Source organism: Tiliqua scincoides, chromosome 7 (genome assembly GCF_035046505.1).
Source record: "Tiliqua scincoides isolate rTilSci1 chromosome 7, rTilSci1.hap2, whole genome shotgun sequence".
In the NCBI taxonomy this organism is placed as follows: domain Eukaryota; kingdom Metazoa; phylum Chordata; class Lepidosauria; order Squamata; family Scincidae; genus Tiliqua; species Tiliqua scincoides.
Genome location: NC_089827.1, coordinates 35,276,133 through 35,295,573, shown reverse-complemented (window position 1 = coordinate 35,295,573; position 19,441 = coordinate 35,276,133). Strand labels below are relative to the sequence as shown.

Genomic DNA, 19,441 nt, shown 5'->3' with positions numbered 1-19,441 from the left:
GCAGTTTCAAAGGCATGCTTCAGCAGGACAGCGAAGAAAATCCCAAACAAGGTTGGTGCAAGAACACAGCCCTGCTTCACGCCACTTCGGATGTCAAAGGGGTCTGATGTGGAGCCATCAAAGACAACAGTGCCCTTCACGTCCTTGTGGAAGGATCTGATGATGCTGAGGAGCCTGGGTGGACATCCGATCTTAGGGAGAATCTTGAAGAGGCCATCCCTGCTGACCAGGTCGAAAGAAAGATCTATGAAGGCTATAAAGAGTGGCTCTCGTTGTTCCCTGCATTTCTCCTGCAGTTGAGATCTATGGAGATCTGTCGTTCAATGATCTTAGAACCCAGGAGGGTTGCAAACGTGCCATAAAACACCCTCCCTCAGAACATCTCCCTCCCGCCTCCTCTTCACCCATCCAAGAGTCAGAGTCAGCCTGAGCCGGCCCAGTCAACTCACATGGAGGCACAAATGTGCTTTATGACACGTTTGCAACCCTCCTGGGCCACACAGTACAAGTACCTGGAGCCTCTTTAGTGCAACTTGGGCAAAGAACTTTCCTACAACGCTAAGGAGAAAGATGCCACAGTAGTTGTTGCAGTCACCCCTGTCGCCTTTGTTCTTGTACAGCGTGATGATGTTTGCATCCCTCATGTCTTGAGGTACTCCACCTTCTCTCCAGCAGAGACAGAGGATTTCATGCAGCTCAATGACGATGATTTCTACATTTTCTCTGGGATATAGCTCAGAGTAGTGCTGCACCCAGCGTTCCATCTGCTGCGCCCAAGCCAGCCAGGCAGGCTTCTAGGAGGCGTCCATACAGCGCCGAGCACCTCTGGCTGCTTTCACCGCAGCACTGCCCCTCTTGCACGCAAAACCTTAAGGAAGGGGCCATGTTCAGTGGGGAGGGGTGGGGCACAAAAGGGCCAAGTGCATTTCTGGGTGAGCCTGAGCCTGGATTTCACAGAAGCCCTCCTGCTGATCTCCAAGGACTTCACCTCCAGGGAGCTGCAGCCAGCCTTGTTTTCCTATTGAGCAGTGGGGAGGTGGCAAGGAAGCTGGCCCTCCTCCGTGGACCCCGCCAACCCTGCATTCCTCTCTTTGTGGGAATCAATGGAAATCTGAGCAGTGGCGTAGCTGGAGGGGGTGCAAAGGAAGGGGAGGGGCCGCTGCGGGGAGGCTCTCTGCCAAACTTTGCGCCTTGCTCCCCCTCCAGCTACGCCACGGAGTCGGTGCCTTGCTCCTCCTTATCACTGGGCGCCAGAAGAAGCGCAGGAGCCGGGGGGGGGAGGAAGGCAGTGCCCCCCTCGCCCCGCCTGCCTACCAGCCAAGGGAAGGTGCCCCCGCCACGCCCCCTTCCCTTGGCGGCGAGGCGAGGCTGCTGCGCTAGACAGAGGGCGACGCGGCGAGCAGCAGCCGGACGGGGCTGCGGGGAGCAGGCGGGAGGCGCGCGCCAGGGAGCGAGCCCGGCCCGGCTGGCTGGCTGGCTGCTCCAGGAGGGAGGAGGCGCCCCGGCCGCCCGGCCCGCCGCAGCCGCAGCCGCAGCCACGCGCGGGGTCCTCGTCGCGGGGCTCTGCCAGGCCGGAGGGGCGATGGGGGGCGCGGGCGGCGCGCCCCAGGAGTCCCCTGCGCGCCCCTAGCAGCTGCAGCAGCAGCCCCGCCGAGGAGGTCTTGCATGGGGGGCCTGGGGCTGCGCGCCCTCCCTGCTGCCAGCCACCGGAGGAGGAGGGGGCGGCGGCGGCGCGGGCTCCCCCCGGGCTCCCCATGAGCGGCGGGAAGCGGAGGCGGAGGATGGCGGGGCTCCGCGGCTGCAAAGGCCCCCGGACCCGGCTGCCGGTGGGCGCCAGCGCGCTGGGCTTCTTTGTCCTCTGCTGGCTCTACATCTTCCCCGTCTACAGGCTGCCCGACGAGAAGGAGATCGTGCAGGGGGTGCTGCTGCAGCAGGGCAGGACCTGGCAGAGGAACCTCACCGCCCTCGCAGGCTTCAGGTGAGCCCCCCCCCCCGGCAGCCCAAGGGCAGCCGGGGACATGCGGCGCTGGGGAAGGAGCATCGCGCCCTGGAGCGCTCGTCCAGGCTGCACCACTGGACCAGCAGCCTCTGCCCCCCCCCCCCACCATTCAGCAATGATTGATGCTAGTCCACTTGAGGAGTGTCTCTTGCCCAGGGGCATGCGGTGGGTGGGGAGAGCCTCCCCACCAGAATCCTTCGAAAAGCACCGCTGCCGTGGGAAGCACCCACAACCCATGCATAATGAGGCAGGCGAGGCAGAGCCTCCCCGCCGGAGTCCTTCGAAAAGCACCCCTGCTGTGGGAGGCGCCCACGCGCAACGCATGATCCAACACGCATGGCAGCGCCTTTGAAGGACTCCAGGGGGAGGCTGTGCCTCACCTGCCTCCCCACCCACCACACATCCTGGCTCCTACCCCAGTGTTTTCACCACTCTCCTAATAATGCTAAACAGTGGTGCAGCACAGGGTGCTTTCCATCAGCAAAAGTTCGTTACTGGCAGCTAATTATCAAGAGCAGTAGCTGGTCTAGTTAGGGTGGGTTGCCCTGAAGAAACACACTGATTACCATTCAAGATGTATCCTTAGTGCTTTTCATCAGAAAGTTCACAAATTTATTCTACACAGTAGTGTTTCTCAAATGGTGGGTCAGGACCCACAGGCAGATCATGAGCCATTTTCAGGTGGGTCCCCATTCATTTCAACGTTTTATTTTTAATATATTAGACTTGATGCTACCATGGGATGTGACCGCCATGGGATGTGACCGCATTTGGGGAAATGTTACACATCTGTATTTTTAACAGGATACTATATATATGCTTTAAACATTGTTAGTAAATGGGGCTTACTCTTGGGTGAGTGTGGGTAGGACTGCAGCCTAGGATTGTTAAAAATTATCCTGCTTGATGATGTCACTTCTGTCCATGACATCACTTCCGGTGGGTCCTGACAGATTCTCATTCTAAAAGGTGGGTCCCGGCACTAAAAGTTTGAGAACCATTGTAGTAGAGTAAATGAAAAGGTGGTTACATGTCCAGGGAACACAGTCTTATCAAAACAAAGAAAGGGAACCCCCAGCAACAGTTCCTGGGAAAACTGCTCTGCTGATGTGCATAGGGACAGTTGCTCCTCCCCCCCCCCCCGCTAAACTTAAGAGAATCACTGCTTTAAAAGGTGACTCAGCCCAGTTACAAGGGGCAGTTCCAACCCTTTCCTCCAGTACACATTGGAAGGTACAAAATGTTGCCAAACTGTGTGGATGTGAGAGTAGGTTGAAAATATTGTGTGTTAGTGCATTATCTTGCCCATATGCTTGATTTGAATCCCATGGGTCCATAGCTTGGTGAGCTGCATATAAGAAATGTTTGGCTGGATCAGAACTACGGACCACCTTGTTCCTCAGTCTGTTTCCAGCTGTGACCAACCAGATGTCCATGGGAACTCAGTCTTGTCAGTAGATTTACTGGGGTTTACTTTTGAGTAGACATACGCGTCGATAGTATTCCACAGAATTCTTCTGAAACAAGATGGGCTACACTTCCCCAGACACACAACCAATGTGCATTTTGATGGCTTTGTTGTTTACAGAAGTCCAGATTCATGTATAAAAAGTTCAGATTCTTGCAAGCTGTTCACACTTCATACATTTTAAACATAGGTGCTACATTCCCGCAGGGCATCATGTGTGTCCTACATGCACACAGTTGCATAGGATGAAGCAAGCATAGTTTGGTGGTGGCAGCTTCACTTACATGCCTGTTTGTCACAGGTGTACAAACAGGTGTGTGTGGTTTCCTACACTGGAAAAATGTGAGGGCAGGAAGATTCAGTATGAGACAACTTTCAAATCACGCGAACATTGAAGGTAGCTGTGTAACTGTGTTGATCCATCAGGGGAAAAAAATAATCCAAAAGCCCAGGATGATTACTTATTGCTCTCAACAAAGGTGAGGTGTTATGATTACAGTTTAAGTCTTTCTGGACACAATGGGTTTACTGAGTAAAGTAAATAATGCCATTTACAAACACCTCTAGCAATAAGGTATTTGCCCAAGTATGACAAAGTAGTGAGCAAGATTTTTGAATTCTACAGAACTCTTCTTTCAGCTGGATGTTAAGCAAAACAGCAAAGGGGGAAAAGGGGGGACAGAGGGGAAAAAACTGGGCAGGATGTAAGCTTCAGATTTGGGGAATCTCCCATCCTATCCAGCCCTTTCCCTTCCATCCCTTTCTCTATTGTTTGACTTAACATCTAACTTGAAGGAGCGTTCTGGAGCTCGCTCACTACTTTGCGACATTTTAGTTGGTCCTAATAAAAATATCACTCTATTATGGCTTTTGGATTTAGATCATATTTGGATTCAGGAGTGGGAAGTAGATGGATTTGAGGATGGGTGTTGGAGGACCTATTGCACAATGCCGTATCTGTGAGCATGAATCTGGCAGGCCATAGACACAGACATGCATATACTTAATGTCAAAACACAGGCCCTGTCTCCTTGCATTTTATAAACTGCTCTTACAATTGCTTTTTAGTGTTCCTCTGAAAAAAGTGGCGTGATGGTTAAGTCGAGTGTACCATTTCTCTTGTTTTGTTTTGGCTTAAAATGAAGATTGTGACTTAAGCCATGTGACAGCTTTCCAGAAACTCATTTCCCAAATTTAGGGTGCTGTGATTGATCTAATGATGAAAACGCATCTACCTGGAATTTGGGAAAACATTTTCTGGACTGCAGAATATTTCACTCGGGGTGAATTAAGCATCTGCACATATCCTTTTAGAGATATGAGAAACTACAGATAGGTAATAGAAAGCAAGCACTTCTTGGCAATATCAAGGAAAAGAGTGAGCTGCTTCTGTGCTGCCACCACGATGCAGGCTGGTGCATCCCTGCTGAATATATTTTAAGTGGTTCTGGCATTGCTGCCTCTCTCCTGCTTGTGTTTAATAGAACAGACAGTGTTTAAGCATGTAAACAAATCATATATATGTATTTAAAAGACAGAGTGTGGTTCATAAATCACTTTAGCCATTGGGCATGGTAACATTGTTTTCAAATAGGTCTTCAGATGTGTGAGGAATGTTTCAGAATAAAAATTGTAAGTAGCCAGGATGGTCTGTTTGGAAAAGTTCAGAACCTAAAAAATAAGGTAAGGCTTCTTAGGGTTTGAGAGTAAGAAACTGATAGAGAAAATGAAACTACCAATCTTGCTTTCTACTGGGAGGAGGATTAAGGATTAATTGAAAATAGTTAGGTCTCCGCTTCCCTGCTTGATCACTTGCCAGGGGGAAAGTAATATTCCTCTCAAGAGCTTCCAGAGGGCTCACTGTGTTAGTCTTGGACTGCCAAAGCAACAAGGAATCACTGGGCATCGACAGGACTGGCAGTGCCACCCTATGGATATCTATTCAGAAATAGTTTCCATTGTGTTCAACCCAGTCCTGTCTTGTGCCACTCCATAGCATGCAGCCATGCTAATGGAGCTTGCGCTACATGCTGTGGTGGGGAGCAATCAGATGGCCAAAGAGAGGTAAGTAAAAATATTTTTTACTTACCTCCTAGTAGGTTGCCTGATCACCTATGGGTCTCCTCGGTCCCATGCCAGCTATTTTGCTGGCATAAATCAGAGGAGAAGAAGTGAGTGGGGTAGATTGAAAAACCACGATAGGATCTGATGTGTGCCACTGAGAACCAGCTCCTCCAACCTACTTCCTACTCCTGCCCATCCTGCCCACCTCTTAGATTGCTCAAGGCCTGACCCCACTGCCTCCTTACCTGTGCCCACAGAGTGTCTGGGTGAGTCTGGCACCTGCGTGGTCATTTCTGCCAGCAGCTCCATCATATTCAATGGTGGCGTGGCTTCTGTGCCACCACAATGGGGCTTATCACAGTGGATTGTGAGATCTGCTGCCGTAGGCCCTTGATAAGGCTGTTACTGTCAGGCCTATACTGTATGTATGGGGTTGTATGGCAGTGTGTATGGCAGCCTGACAGACTGAGTGTGGCAGAAACTTTTGTGACTCTGAGTCCATCATTGGGTGCAGAGTTGTCCTTAGTTGGTAACTGTGGGTGTGTCTCTGTGAATGAGTTTGTCCATGGGTATTGAAACAAACTGGGAAACAGTGGAGTCAAATGGCCATGGAATTCAAGGGCTACTTAGAAAATGTGACAGTTACATGTCAGGCTTAGATAAACACCATGGTCCTTTACAACAATAGTTGATGATAACACAGTAATCCTTAGCTGTCCTATGTAAATGAGCACCTGCAGTAGGAGAGGAGGAGGGTTTCTACATCCCATGTATCTGTTGTTCATCCCTATTCTACAGACCACATAGAGATGATTGCTTGCTTTTTCTGTTGTTCACAATTATATGTGTCACTGTTGATGAGAGAATGCTTGCTAGTTCTTCCCTCGTTCTTTATGAAACCCCTGAGAAATCAGTCTTTTCCATGTCATTTCCCTCTTATAGTTTAGGACGGTTATTGTATATACTGGTAGTTTCTTCTCTTTTCTTATAACCCGGTGAGGTTGATGAGAGAGAGAGAGAGAGAGAGAGAGAGAGAGAGAGAGAGAGAATGGTTAACTACCTACTGAGAGAAGGTCTGCACACTGCCCTTATTGACCCTTGATTGTCACTACCTGGAATCCTTAGCTGAATGGTAGAGCACATGAATTGTATGTGGAGGTGTGAGATCACTTCCTGGTATCTCCAGCTGGAAAGGGTGATGGGACTCTGTTTAGGACCCCGGAGAGCTATTGCTGGATGATGTTGGGCAAGACAGACCACTCACCTGATTCAGTGGAAGGCTTACTTCATAGATGGCTTGGGTCAGCTGAGCCATTTTCAGTTTGTCATCTGGATCTGGTTCCATTTCCTGTCCTTCCTCAGTCATATATTTGTCGTTTATCTGCAACTTTTCTTGACAGTTATGTGGGTTAGAGAAGACATTCTATATCTCATCTTTGTTTCAGTACATTCAAGCTGCTTCTTGTTATCAAAAGTTAGATCTTTTCATAATGTATTGTGTGATAGTACTTTATACTGGTCTCTGTGCTTCTGTTTTTCAGCTCCTTCATCCTGATTTCCTTCCTCCCAAACTTTTAAAGTTCAGTTAACAAAATTTAAGGGACTGTATCTCAGTGGTAGAACCCCAGCTCCACACACAGAAGATCCCTGGCACCTCCAGGCAGGGCTAAGAAGCACCCCTGCCTGAAACTCTTGAAAGGGGCCACCACTAGTGGGTGCTGACTAGTTCAAACTCAACCCAAGAGTTAAAGAAGTGGTGAGACATTGCTATATATGTTTGATGGTCCTAGTAGTGTGGCTCATTTCAGTTTTTCGTCTGTTATCTTATCTATATCTATGCTGGCCAGAGAGAGCCCTGGGGATTGTACCTGGTGCACCTATGACAATATGAATGATGAAGAATATTTACATACCCTTTTCAACAAAACCTGTGTGGAGGCTTCTAAGAGGCACTGGGTACATCCCATTCATTATGAAAAGGAATGGAATTAAAACAAATGAACCTCATTTATTTTCCATTGAGAATGAAAGGAAAATCAAAACAAATACAGGTCCAGCCTATTTATACATGGATTTTTTTATACACGGATTTGACTCAACACGAATGGCCCCTGCAAATGAGAAGGAATGTGCTGATCCCTGGAGAAGGGGAAAAATGCACCCCTTTAAAATAGTTTAAAAAACTGAACAGTCCTTTAACAATAGCCTCCTTAATGAGAGGGGGGGGCAGCTGGCTGACAATCCTTCAATCCTTCTCTCTCCAGCAGACCCCTCCTTTCCACCTGAGCACTTGAAAGAAAGGTGATCACTTTGCATTGGTGAATGGAGGGACTGAGTGAAGCCCTTGGAGGAGGACTGATTGATGGATTGTCTTCTTAATGACTCTTATCTTACATCACAAAGATCAGCAAGGCTGTTTTTAAATCACCTTTAAATTGATTTGCTATAGTGAGTTTTTTGCCATCCACAGAACAGAACCCACGCGAATAATGAAGCTCAACCTGTAAAAGTAGCTTTTTAGGCCACTGTAGGAAACAAGCTACTAGACTGAAGAGACCTTCAGTCTGATCCTACAGTACTTCTCTTCAGTCTGTTGGCTGCCTTACCTGCAGCTGATGAACTTCTGAAAGGGGACTATACAAAATGACATTTGGAACCTTCATCATAAGCTTTCAACTGTGGGAAGCTTTCAAACCATGCTTTCCAAAGGGGCGTTTGCTGATGTGAGGCCACAGGTGTAACGCTCTTGCAGCTTAGAAGTCAGAAAGGGAACTTAGGCCCAAATCCGAACCCACTTTCCAGCACTGGCATAGCTGTGCCAATGGAAGGTGTGCTGTATCCTGCAGTTGGGGGGCACTCACAGAGACCTTCTCAAAGTAAGGGAATGTTTGTTCCTTACCTTGAAGCTCCATTGCCCTTATTTTGGTGCTGAAAAGTGGGTTTGGATTGTGCCCTTAGGTGCATGTAGCTGCATCACATAAGCTGTAAGGTAGCTACTAGCCTTGGCTGTTGAGGGAGGGACAGCAGTGGAACCATTTCTGTTAGGGATGTGAAGGGTGTATTTAAATGTGATTTCCCTCTTGGTGTATGTCAAAAAGAGGCCCAGGAAATGTACTTTGGTTTCTCTGGTTTGTTTTCTTTTTGAAATTGTCATTTCAGCTGCTTGGAGACGCTGCCTAACTGCACTGTCAGTTGGATCACTTTGATGCTTGCAACCAGTTCTGCAAATGGCAGCAAAAAGCCTCTTTTTAAGGTGCTTCACTCAGATGGTTTTCAGGATGCCCTTGTTTGAGAGCTCCTTCAACAAAATGGCAAGCCAAGGAAAAGAGACTGCTTTCCAGGCCTCCTTCAAATGATCAGCCGACTCCCTTTATTTGGGGAATTTTACCCAATTCAGGACCAAACTTGATGTGATGTTTGATGTATCAGTAGCCCTGAGAAGCTCAACTTCTTTAAAGTCAGTAGCACCTTTGGGAATGGGGAGGAGACTAGGGCAGGGAGGGGGCAGATTGAGGCTGGGAAGGGGACAGTATTAGTGGTAACAGTGCACTGATATCCTTTCCCCCTTCCTGCCTTCCTGGGTTCATTCAGACTTTGTATGTAACGGGCACAGGTTTGAGTAGACCCAATGGGCCAGCAATTGATTACTCCTCCCCCACCCCCAGCCAAGGGAACAAATCTTTCCTTACTCAGAAGAGACCTCTGGGACTGGACACTCCCCTGCAGGATGCAGCACACACCCTGTTGGTACAGTTATATAGGCACAGAGGGAGTTAGGTAGAATTGGGTTGTCCATCCGTGATCTGAGAAGTTCAAATCTTGCCTTGGCCACTAACTTTTTCAGTTGCCTTCAGTGAGTCTTCTTCTCTCAGCTTCTTCCTCCTCCATCAGTAGAGGTGTTTGAAAACAGTGTTGTTTATTTTACTCAGAAGTAAGCCCACTGTGTTAGTAGGACTTGGGCTGTAGTCCTATCGTACTCACCGGAAACGAACACCTCTATCCATCAGATCCAAGTTTAATAAAAAAGTGCACCAGAAAACACTAGCTGCGTGATCTTACGCACATCTACCCATTGTGTTCAATGCAACTTCCCCCCAGCAAAGTGTGTACAGGCAATGTCGGACTGCAGGAAATTGTACACTGTCCCTTTCTCATTACAATAATTATAGTGGGAGAATGGCATGTGAGATGCAAGCTGGATTCATAATGTCAATATTATGAGAGAATAGGTCAAAATAAAGAGGGTTTTGTATGGGTGCTGAAGAACTTGACAGAATGATTGCTATTTAGGGGGAGGTATACAGACATCTACCCAGAATTTCAGATTGAATAACCTTTGCCTGTTCCTCTCCCTCCCTGTCCTTCCTTTCTCTGGGCCCATTTAGGGCAGAAACATATTTGCTGTGAGATGGTGATGTAAAAATTAACAACATGATTTCATGAGAAACCGGCCATCTGTAGTTTCCAAATGCTGTGGAAGTCAACCAATGTTATATTTTCGCAACACTTTTGAAAAAAGAGAATGTGGGAGACGTGACCCTGTTTCCCAGTGTCATGGCTGAAGCTAAGTGGCAGAGCAGCAGGCTTGCTTGGACAAGGTTCTGGGGTCCATTCCTGGGACTGTTTTCAGGTAGGACTGGAAAAGACCCTTGTCTGAAGCCTGGAGAGTCACTGCAAGTCTGTGCAGACAGTACTGAGTTAGGTAGAACAATGGTCCATCTCATATGTTCAGGACTGGTACGAGTGTTTCACTCCCTTCTCAAGCACTGTATGATGTAGGTATTCTCTGGGGAGGCCTGTATGCCTGTCTGACTCCCTGACTCATGGAGTTCCTTCACCTCTGAAACGTGGAGATTCTGTGCTGTGAGGCAGCATGGTGTAGCGGTTAGACCAGGGCTGCTCACACTTTTTTGGCTCGAGAGCTACTTTGAAACCCAGCAAGGCCCGGAGATCTACCAGAGTTTTTTTTACAATGTTCGCGCCATCATAACATATAACATTTATGTGTACAATGTATGTTGGTGTACCTTGAGCCCCACTGAGTATAACAGGACTTACTCCTGAGTAGACATGCCTAGGATTAGGCTGTGAGGCTGCAATCCTAGCCACACTTACCTGGGAGTAAGCCCCATTGAGTACAATGGGCCTTACTCCCGGCGTTTCCTCCCAGAGGCACCTGAAGGGGGGGGTCGGCACTCCGTGATCTACTCATTTTGCCTCGCGATCTACCGGTAGATCGCGATCCACCTATTGAGCACCCCTGGGTTAGACCCTTTGGCCTAGGACTGGGGAAATGCAGCTTCAAATCTCTTTGTGGCCATGAAGCCAGCAGGATATTCCTGGGTATCCTGCATGAAGGGGAACATTCTTGAACATCTTATTCTCTGCTTGGTGACAGTTTGCTCCCCCCCCCCCAAGTATCACCCTACAGAAGATGTTGTGATGAAGTTTTGCTCCCATGCCTGTGAAATGAATGAGGTGACAGACCACGCTTGGGGGCTCCCTTCCTTTTTTAAGAAAGAGGCAATGGAGAATGAGGAGTAGTGTGTTGTGGTTTTGGAACCAACAGTGGCTATTTCTAGTTCTGCCTTCCCCCTAATTTCAGCTTCTTTCATCTTCCACTGCAGAAATCCACAAATTTTCTAAGGACAAAGGAACCTACCTTAAGCTGAGTCAGACCATTGGTCTGTCTAGTTGTGGGGGGGGGGGTATTTCCTAGTAAACTAGCCTGCCTGGAGATGACTGGGATGGAGCCTGAGACCTTTTTCCTGCACAACACATGCTCTTCCACTGAGCTACTACAGTTAGCTCCTGGCATGTAAGGATGGCAGTGTAGCTATAGCAAACCTTGATTTTGAAATTGAGTTCTACCAGCTTTTTCTGCTGCATGTGTACACTAGGCCTTACAGCCCAATCCTATTGGGTTAATATGCTGGCAGAACGAGCATTTCGCCCGTGTAGATTGCCTTACAGCAGTTGCAAATGACTCTTCAGAAGCATGCCTTCCCTTGTATGCTGGTGGATCTGTGAAGACCCTCCAACACCATAGGGCCCATTCAATTATTAAAGCCAAACTTTGGGAACTTGAATCTATTCAACTCTTCTCTAATCTTAACCCAACCTGTTCCCCTCAGTTCTTTGGTCTTCTCCCCTCACGTGGTTGTTTTCTTAATTATTTTAGTATGTTAACCGATCCCATTAAGAGGAGAGCGTTTATGTTAGCGAGATTTAACATTTTTCCTTCAGCCGTTCATTCCAGCAGATTTTCCAAGATCCCTCACGATTGCAGACTATGCCCTTTTTTTGAACCGGATACAATGGACCATATTTTGTTTCGTTGCCCAGCTCACTATTCCCTTCGTGACACTCTCCTGATCCCTATGCTATCTTCTTTGCCTGGTCCTTCTGCTGACCCTCTACCTATCTTATTAAGTGATAGCTCTGTGGCTATCACTAATGTTGTAGCAGACTATCTTTCCGCTGTTTCTAAGTTTAAATTCCCCTCTTGATCTATATAGCTTCACTTTCTCCCTGTTGTTTTTTTTTTAATCTCCTGATGTGATTTTTCCTTTTCTCTTGGTATATAGTCAAGCGTTGGCTTTGTTATACTGTTTTGTGTACCCGTTTGCCGTTTGTTTCTATAAATGCCAATAAAGGTTTCCAGACTTGACTTGACCCTCCAACACAGGTGGGCTGGTGGGAGAGGTGGGGTGAAGTGAACAGGGCAGAGGAGGGTGGAACAAGGCGGTGATGGGGAAGGGTTTGCAGCATCAGCCACTGAATCCAAACCTCCTTCCCAGAACTGATCCCATGGCACGGGTTCATGTGGACCTGTGCTGTAGTTTTTTTGTTGGCACATATCTAAGTAGACCCATCTGCTCTGCATACGCTTACCCTGGGTAAAGGAAAAATGTTCCCTTACCCATAGGAGACAGTCATGATTCCCTCCCTCATAAGATTTAATAGTAGCCATTTTGTATTGTGGAATGGGGGGGTGGGATAGGATTGGACTGCTAATTTCAGCCAAGGTTTGATATTTAACTTGAGGGGAAAAAATCAGGGCTCATCCTTGATATGTGGAAGAACCAACAATGATGAGAATACTTCTGAGTATGGTATGTGCAGTGTATCTGTTCCTCACTACAGAGTGAGGATTTTCCCCTCCCTGGTGTTGGGGTGGCATATTTGACCCCACTGCAACTTTTCCAAAGAATAAAGCACTTTTTCTCAAGGAAATGGGCAGTAGTCAGGCAGTGAAGACCAAAAGGGATTGTGAAGAGCTCAAGAAGGATCTCTCCAAACTGGGAGAATGGGCAGTAAAATGGCAGGTGCGTTTTAGTGTAAGTAAGTGTAAAGTAATGCACATTGGGGCAAAAAATCAAAACTTTACATATAGGCTAATGGGTTCTGAGCTGTCTGTGACAGATCAGGAGAGAGATCTTGGGGTGGTGGTGGACAGCTCAATGAAAGTGTCAACCCAAAGTGCAATGGCGGTGAAGAAGGCCAATTCTATGCTTGGGATAATTAGGAAAGGTATTCAGAATAAGATGGCTAATATTATAATGCCATTGTACAAATCGATGGTAAGGCCACACCTGGAGTATTGTGTCCAGTTGGTCGCCTCTTCCATCTAAAGGATATAGTGGAAATGGAAAAGGTGCAGAAGAGAGCAACCAAAATGATTACTGTGCTGGGGCACCTCCCTTATGAGGAAAGGCTACAGTGTTTGGGGCTCTTCAGCCTAGAAAATGGACAGAGAAACACTCTTTTCCCTCTCACATAACACCAGCACCAGGGGACATCCACTAAAATTGAGTGTTGGGAGAGTTAGGACAGACAAAAGAATATATTTCTTTACCCAGCATGTAATTAGTCTGTGGAACTCCTTGCCACAGGAAGTAGTGATGGCATCTTGCATAGATGCCTTGAAAAGGGGATTGGACAAATTTCTGGAGGAAAAGTTCATCACGGGTTACAAGTTATGGTAGGTATGTGCAAGCTCTTGGATTTAGAGGTAGCCTTCCTCAGGTTGCCAGATGCAGGGGAGGGCACCAGGACGCAGGTTGTGTCATGTTGTCTTGTGTGCTCCCTGAAGCATTTGGTGGGCCACTATGAGATGCAGGAAGCTGGACTAGATTGACCTTTGGCCAGATCCAGCGGGGCTCTTCTTATGTTCTTAGTGATGTGGGAAAGAGAGTTGCTGATATTATCTGTGTTATATATTGATGATTAACTGCAGTCACATATATTTTGCTCTGATGGCTAAGCGGAACCTCCATGGCCAGAGGCAGTGTGCTGCTGAATATTGGAGGACAAAAATGAGTGTGTGCACGGTTGGGGGGCTGGGTGGTTATTCCCTGCATTCATGCTCTGCTTTTGGGCTTCATGGAGGCATCTGGTTGGCCACTGTGGACATGAATGTGGGCAGAGCTAGCATCCGTACACATGAGTTAGCCCAGTGTGATGCTGCTGCAGCTTTGTTTGGAAACAGCTGTTCCCCAAGCGATGCAAATTCTGCTTCTTGACAGATACCGCATGCATGTGCAAGAGTGTTATGCAAGTAGATTTCTTTTATGAACGGCTTTGCTAAACATAGGTTCTCCAGCAGCCCTCCCCTTCTAGACCTTGCAGTAGCAATGTCAGCAGCAAGTCTGCAAGGTTTTGTTGCAGCCCCTCATCTGTCAGTTTCGCTTTGGTTTGATGCTGCCACTGACAGTTACATAATCTGGTCTGCTCTGACAGTGCATTTCAAGGTAAAGCTGAGGTCACGCTGTGCATTATTTGGGTTGCTCAGAGCTGACACTTCAGAGCTGAAAGCTGTTTAAAAGGCAGGCAGTCTCTTTTATTGTTCCTTTCGCTTGCCATAAAGGATATTTTTGAGGAGAAATAGGGGGACGACATGTGTCTAAAGCCAAACCATGCAGGGTAGGATGGATTCAAGAAATTAACCACTTCCTCACACTTAATGTCACATGAAGCAGGGTGGGGCAGGATGGAAATCTTGAGATTTGAAAAGTTTTCCAGTGTCGCAAATTCCAGTCTTAAAAAATATAACCTGTAAATGGGTCAATGCATGTTTCAGAGCCACTGGTATAATGTAGTGCAGTGTTCTTCAGCCTTGGGGACCCCAATGGGGTCGCGAAGCCTCAGTTGTGAGGTTGTGGCAACTTACAGGAATTAATAAGTTGAAGACCACTGGACTAGAGCACCACCAGGGAAAGGAAGAGGCATCTGGTGTACCTCTTCAAGTACCAGGAGATTGTGTTCCAGTCCTGCTCAGATTTTCAGCAATTGTGCTAAAATAGCTTTCACAAGTACCAGGCTTCATGGTAACGTTTTCCGATCTCTCCAATAAGAATATTTGGTTACAGTGAACAGTGTTGGAAGGGAGTAACAGGGGTGGGGAGTGGGCGGATAGGGTCTCAGGAGGGGGGCAACCAATGGTGGACCATCCATTCATCCCTCCCTCCCTCCCTTTCTCTGGGTGGTGGCACAAAAAAAGAAGACCAGTGATGTAGTGGTTGCAAGACTGAGTCTGTAATTCAGGATTTCTTTGATTTGAATATCACCTCTGCCATGAATGTAATTATTATTTTAATACATTTCTGTCGTGCTGTTCCCCTATAGAAAGAGGTGCCCAAGGTGACATACTTTTTCCCTCAGTGAACTTCTCAGGCTGCAATCCTATTCACATTTAACTGGGAGTAAGCCCATTTACTGTAATGGGGATTACTTCTGAGTAGACATGCATAGGCTTGGGCTCTCAGTCTTTCCTGGGTGCAATATGGGGATAGTAATATCTACTCACCTTATAAGGTTGTCGTAACAGCAGCCTTAACATCACAGATGGGAGATGCTTTGCTCACTCAAAAAGTGTTACACAGATGCCAAGAATTGTTATCATCCTCAGAGAATCAGCAGTAGCTGTAGCTCTCTGTTGTGCAAAGTGGCCTTCCAGGGCTTATAGTCAAGTTGAATTGCAGCTGCGAGTCTCGAAGGTTTTTAGCTGTCATGTGAAGTTTGTGACTGTGGAACCCAAGCTGGCTGGTATTGCAAAGACTTTGGATGCCTTGACAGTGAGGCTGTATCAGGAATGCTAGGCACAGTTCTGGCTGCCTCCGCTCAGAAAGGAGGTTGCAGGGCTGGGAAAGGTGCAGAACAGGGCAATGGAACACTTTCCCCATGAGACAAGACTAAAGAATTCAGGGCTTTTAAGTTTAGAACAGGGGTCTCCAAACCCCGGCCCGAGGGCCAGATGCAGCCCGCAGCAAGCCTCTTTCCAGCCCGCGGCCAACCTCTTGTCTCCTGAAAGCCTCCAGCCCACTCAACTGAACATGACCAGAACTGTGTTCTGATTCTGTCTGGAGGGTGTTCTGAGAGCCAGAGAGGTTGAATGAATGAGCCCATTCATTCATTTATTCACTCATATAAGTTCCATCTCTAACTTATTTATTTAAATTTTAAATTTAAATTTTTTTTTCCGGCCCTCCACACCTAGCCAGATATTTGATGTGGCTCTCTGGCCAAAAAGTTTGGAAACCCCTGGTTTAGAAAAAAGGTGACTAAGGGGGGACATGGTGGAGGTCTACAGAAGAATGCATGGAACTGAGAGATACAGAGAAACATTACTCCCTCTCATAATACTAGAAGCCCAAGTCATATAGTAAAGTTGATGACTAGTAAATTCAAGACAGGCAAGAGAAATTTCTCTGTGGTACAGCTCACAATTAATGCATGGCATTCCCTGCCTCAAATTAGGGGATGGTGGCCATGGGATTAGGTGAGCTTAAAAGGGGATTGGGCAAATGAATGGACACCCACTGCTCATCTATTCTAGAATAACCTCTCTGCTAACTCAATGAGGCCAGGAGGACAGCACTGTATAGGACAGGACTGGAAGCTGAACTAGCATAGAATACATTAGTCCTGTGACCATAGAGATGAGGAATGGCAACCTTTTCATGCAAAGGGCCCAGATGTTTGGCCTCATGTCATTGTCAAACGTTTGGGTTGCTGAGGTCCTGGAAGTGGCTTTGCAGAGCTCATCTTGGGAGGTGAAGCCTCCTGCCCAATTTGCCACATGTCAGACAGTGCATGGTAGAGCCACTTGTCCAGGCTCACTGAGTCTCTGGGCCACGCAGGGATTGGGTGGGAGGGCTTTACCTCCCAAACTGAGCTGAATGAACATAGGCAGCTATCTTAGTATAAGTATACTGGGTCAGACGCTTGACCCATGCAGCTCAATACTGTGTACGCTGACTGGCAGCAACTATCCAGCAGGTTTTTGTAGGCCTGCCTTAATTACACAACTAATTATTATGTAATTAGACTGTGGAACTCCTTGCCACTGGATGTGCCAGTGACACCTGGCCTAGATACTTTAAAAGGGAATTGGACACATTTATGGAGGAAAAAGTCCATCACAGGTTCCAAGCCCTGATGGGCATATGCAGCTTCCTGGTTTTAGAAGTAGGCTACCTCAGAATGCCAGACTCCAGGGAATGGCAACAGAATGCAGGACTCTTGTTGTCTTGTGTGTTCCCTTAGGGATCTGGTGGGCCACATACAAGAAGATGGACTGGTCTTTGGCCTGATCCAGCGTGGCTCTCGCTATGTTCTTATGCCTGGAGATTGAAACTGGTAACCTCTGTATGCAAAACAGATGCTCTGCCACTGAGCTACAGCCCCTCCCCAATAAGAGCCATTATGAGAGAACTCATTGGTGTTAAGTGATCCTGCGCATGCATTCTGCAAGAAACTGTCAAAGTCACCCCTGTGTGCAAGCAATCACTTTAATGGAAAACAGGATCTGCTATCAGCAAACAACAAGAAAACCTGGCTTAATGAAAATGAAAATTATGCCCAAGCACGGTGATGGGGACAACATTCCATTAATCTGATTTGCTGATACGTAATGGAGCTATTGATTACTATCTGCCTTCAAGGAAAGATAAATACTCTGTCTTCTTCCCCCATGAGAAATGTCACACACTAATGAAGTTCTTCAATCAGTGGTTATGAGCATAGCTGTAATTGTGCAGACTGCAACAAAGAGTTCAGCCACATCCCCCTCCTGAAAGAGGGACCAGAGCTCTGTGGTGGAGCACATGCTTTGCCACAGAAGGTCTTGACTTCAATCCTTGGCAGCACTTTCAGTAAAACGGCCCTTTGATAATAGGGCTGTGTTGGAAATGACCGTTGCCTGAGATCTTGCAGAGCCACTGCTAGTCAGAGCAGCCAGAATAGGCTGGGTGGGCCAATTGATCAGGGATGGGCACTCAATTCATGATGACTCAACTTGAGGCCTGAAAATTTCCATGACTCGTATCAACTTGAGTCGCAGGTGTCACTGACTCAGACCCGACTTGCAACTCGGGGCCACTGACTCAGAAAACAGTTATGACTCAAATTGAATTGGGTGATGACTAGCTTTTTGCATGTGCTCACAACTCTGTTTCACATATGTGCTTGCTTGCTTACTTTTTTTTGTCACTTCTGCATCATGCCAAAGACCTTGTGGGCAATCTGGAAGCCGACATTCAGGCTGACGACAGCAGCAGATGTGGTGGGAGGAGGGTTGATTGGTTCAGAGGCAGGGGAGGAGGGAGGCGTAAGGTTATTAGTATTTTGGCTGGCTGTACGAGGCTGGGCAGAGGAATCGGAGGAAGATAGGGGAAGCCAGGACAGGGCAAGGGGCTTTTGGCCATCTAGGAACAGACAATTGGACGAATGATGGATGGCCTGATTTTTTTTTTCTGGACAAGGGAGGGAACAAGGAGGAGCCCAATGTATGGAGGAGGTGGTTCTTGCGATAGAACAGTTACCTGGGAAGAAGCCCCATTGACCACAGTTGAATTTCTGAGTAGACTTGCAAAGGATTGGGTCATAACCCTCCTGGCTGCTGCAGGTAACCTTCCCTCCCGCCTGCTGCTACTGTCCCCTCATGCTGTCCATCCCCTCCCACCTTTCTGAATTCAGATACCCCCCTGTTGGTCCATGAAGTGTTTTTCAGCGCTCCTTCTGAAGGCGGATTCAGGCGTTGTGATGTGAATGGGGTGGGTAGTCTTTGCTGGGGTTTGTATGGAACCAATCATTTTCCTGCACTGCTACACTGACTGGAATAAGAGCACAGCTTTTGTTTACATAAATGAAATGAAAATGATGGTTGAAGTGAAGGACTTCAACACATCGCTGACTGCAGATGGGATAGGAACATCAGGGCAGTGTTAAGTGAGAACTCTGACCCCCCCCCAGCACCTCTGTTTTTTTTCTGTGGAGTCGCGCCTGACTCGCACCAGGACTCATTTCTGATAATGACTTGGACTTGAGTCAAAATGACTCTATAAGCAGCTCAGGCCGAATTGCAGTGGCCACCCATTGTGAATTGCAAGTTGATTCGAGTTGGGGTTGGTGATCTGACTCATGACTCTGAGGCAGTGACACCAGCACACCATTAAATCTGCCAATGAGACAAGCACCAGAAGTGCCAATTTTATGAAGAGCATGTGGATAAGAAGTTGGCTGTAATATTTCAGGAGAAATAAGAGGAAACTCAGCCATCTGATCATCTCTTGGTCAGAATCTTTATTTTTTTTATATTCTGGACATGATGTCCACCTGTGAATACTATTTATGAGGCTCATGCAACTGTCAGGGTCCTAACCATGCGCAGCAGCTAGCACTCTGGTGTGGAAGGAGAGAACCAGCGAGGGCAGAGGAGCCTGTGCCAGTCATGGCAGTACTGGAGCCATGCCCTGAGGGCAAGCATGCGTTTCCAAGCAAGAAGTTCCTTGGAGCTCAAGATCCCCAGACCAGAGACACAACCCTGAGTTAGATTTTCCCATGGGACCAGGCCTCCATGCTTCTCAGTGCACATTCACTGAGGCAGTCAGTATACTATGTGGAAACTG

At 47.4% G+C, this 19,441-nt stretch overlaps 1 protein-coding gene across 1 annotated transcript in view; it reads left to right on the top strand.

Moving 5' to 3' along the window:
* Positions 1 to 1,533: 1,533 nt before the first annotated feature.
* Positions 1,534 to 19,441, top strand: part of ST8SIA1 (ST8 alpha-N-acetyl-neuraminide alpha-2,8-sialyltransferase 1) — a 112,843-nt gene continuing 94,935 nt past the window's right edge. The window contains exon 1 of the mRNA XM_066633163.1: positions 1,534 to 1,978. Within this exon, the coding sequence (XP_066489260.1) occupies positions 1,755 to 1,978 (224 nt within the window). The 5' untranslated portion in view covers positions 1,534 to 1,754. The remainder of the gene's footprint in view (positions 1,979 to 19,441) is intronic.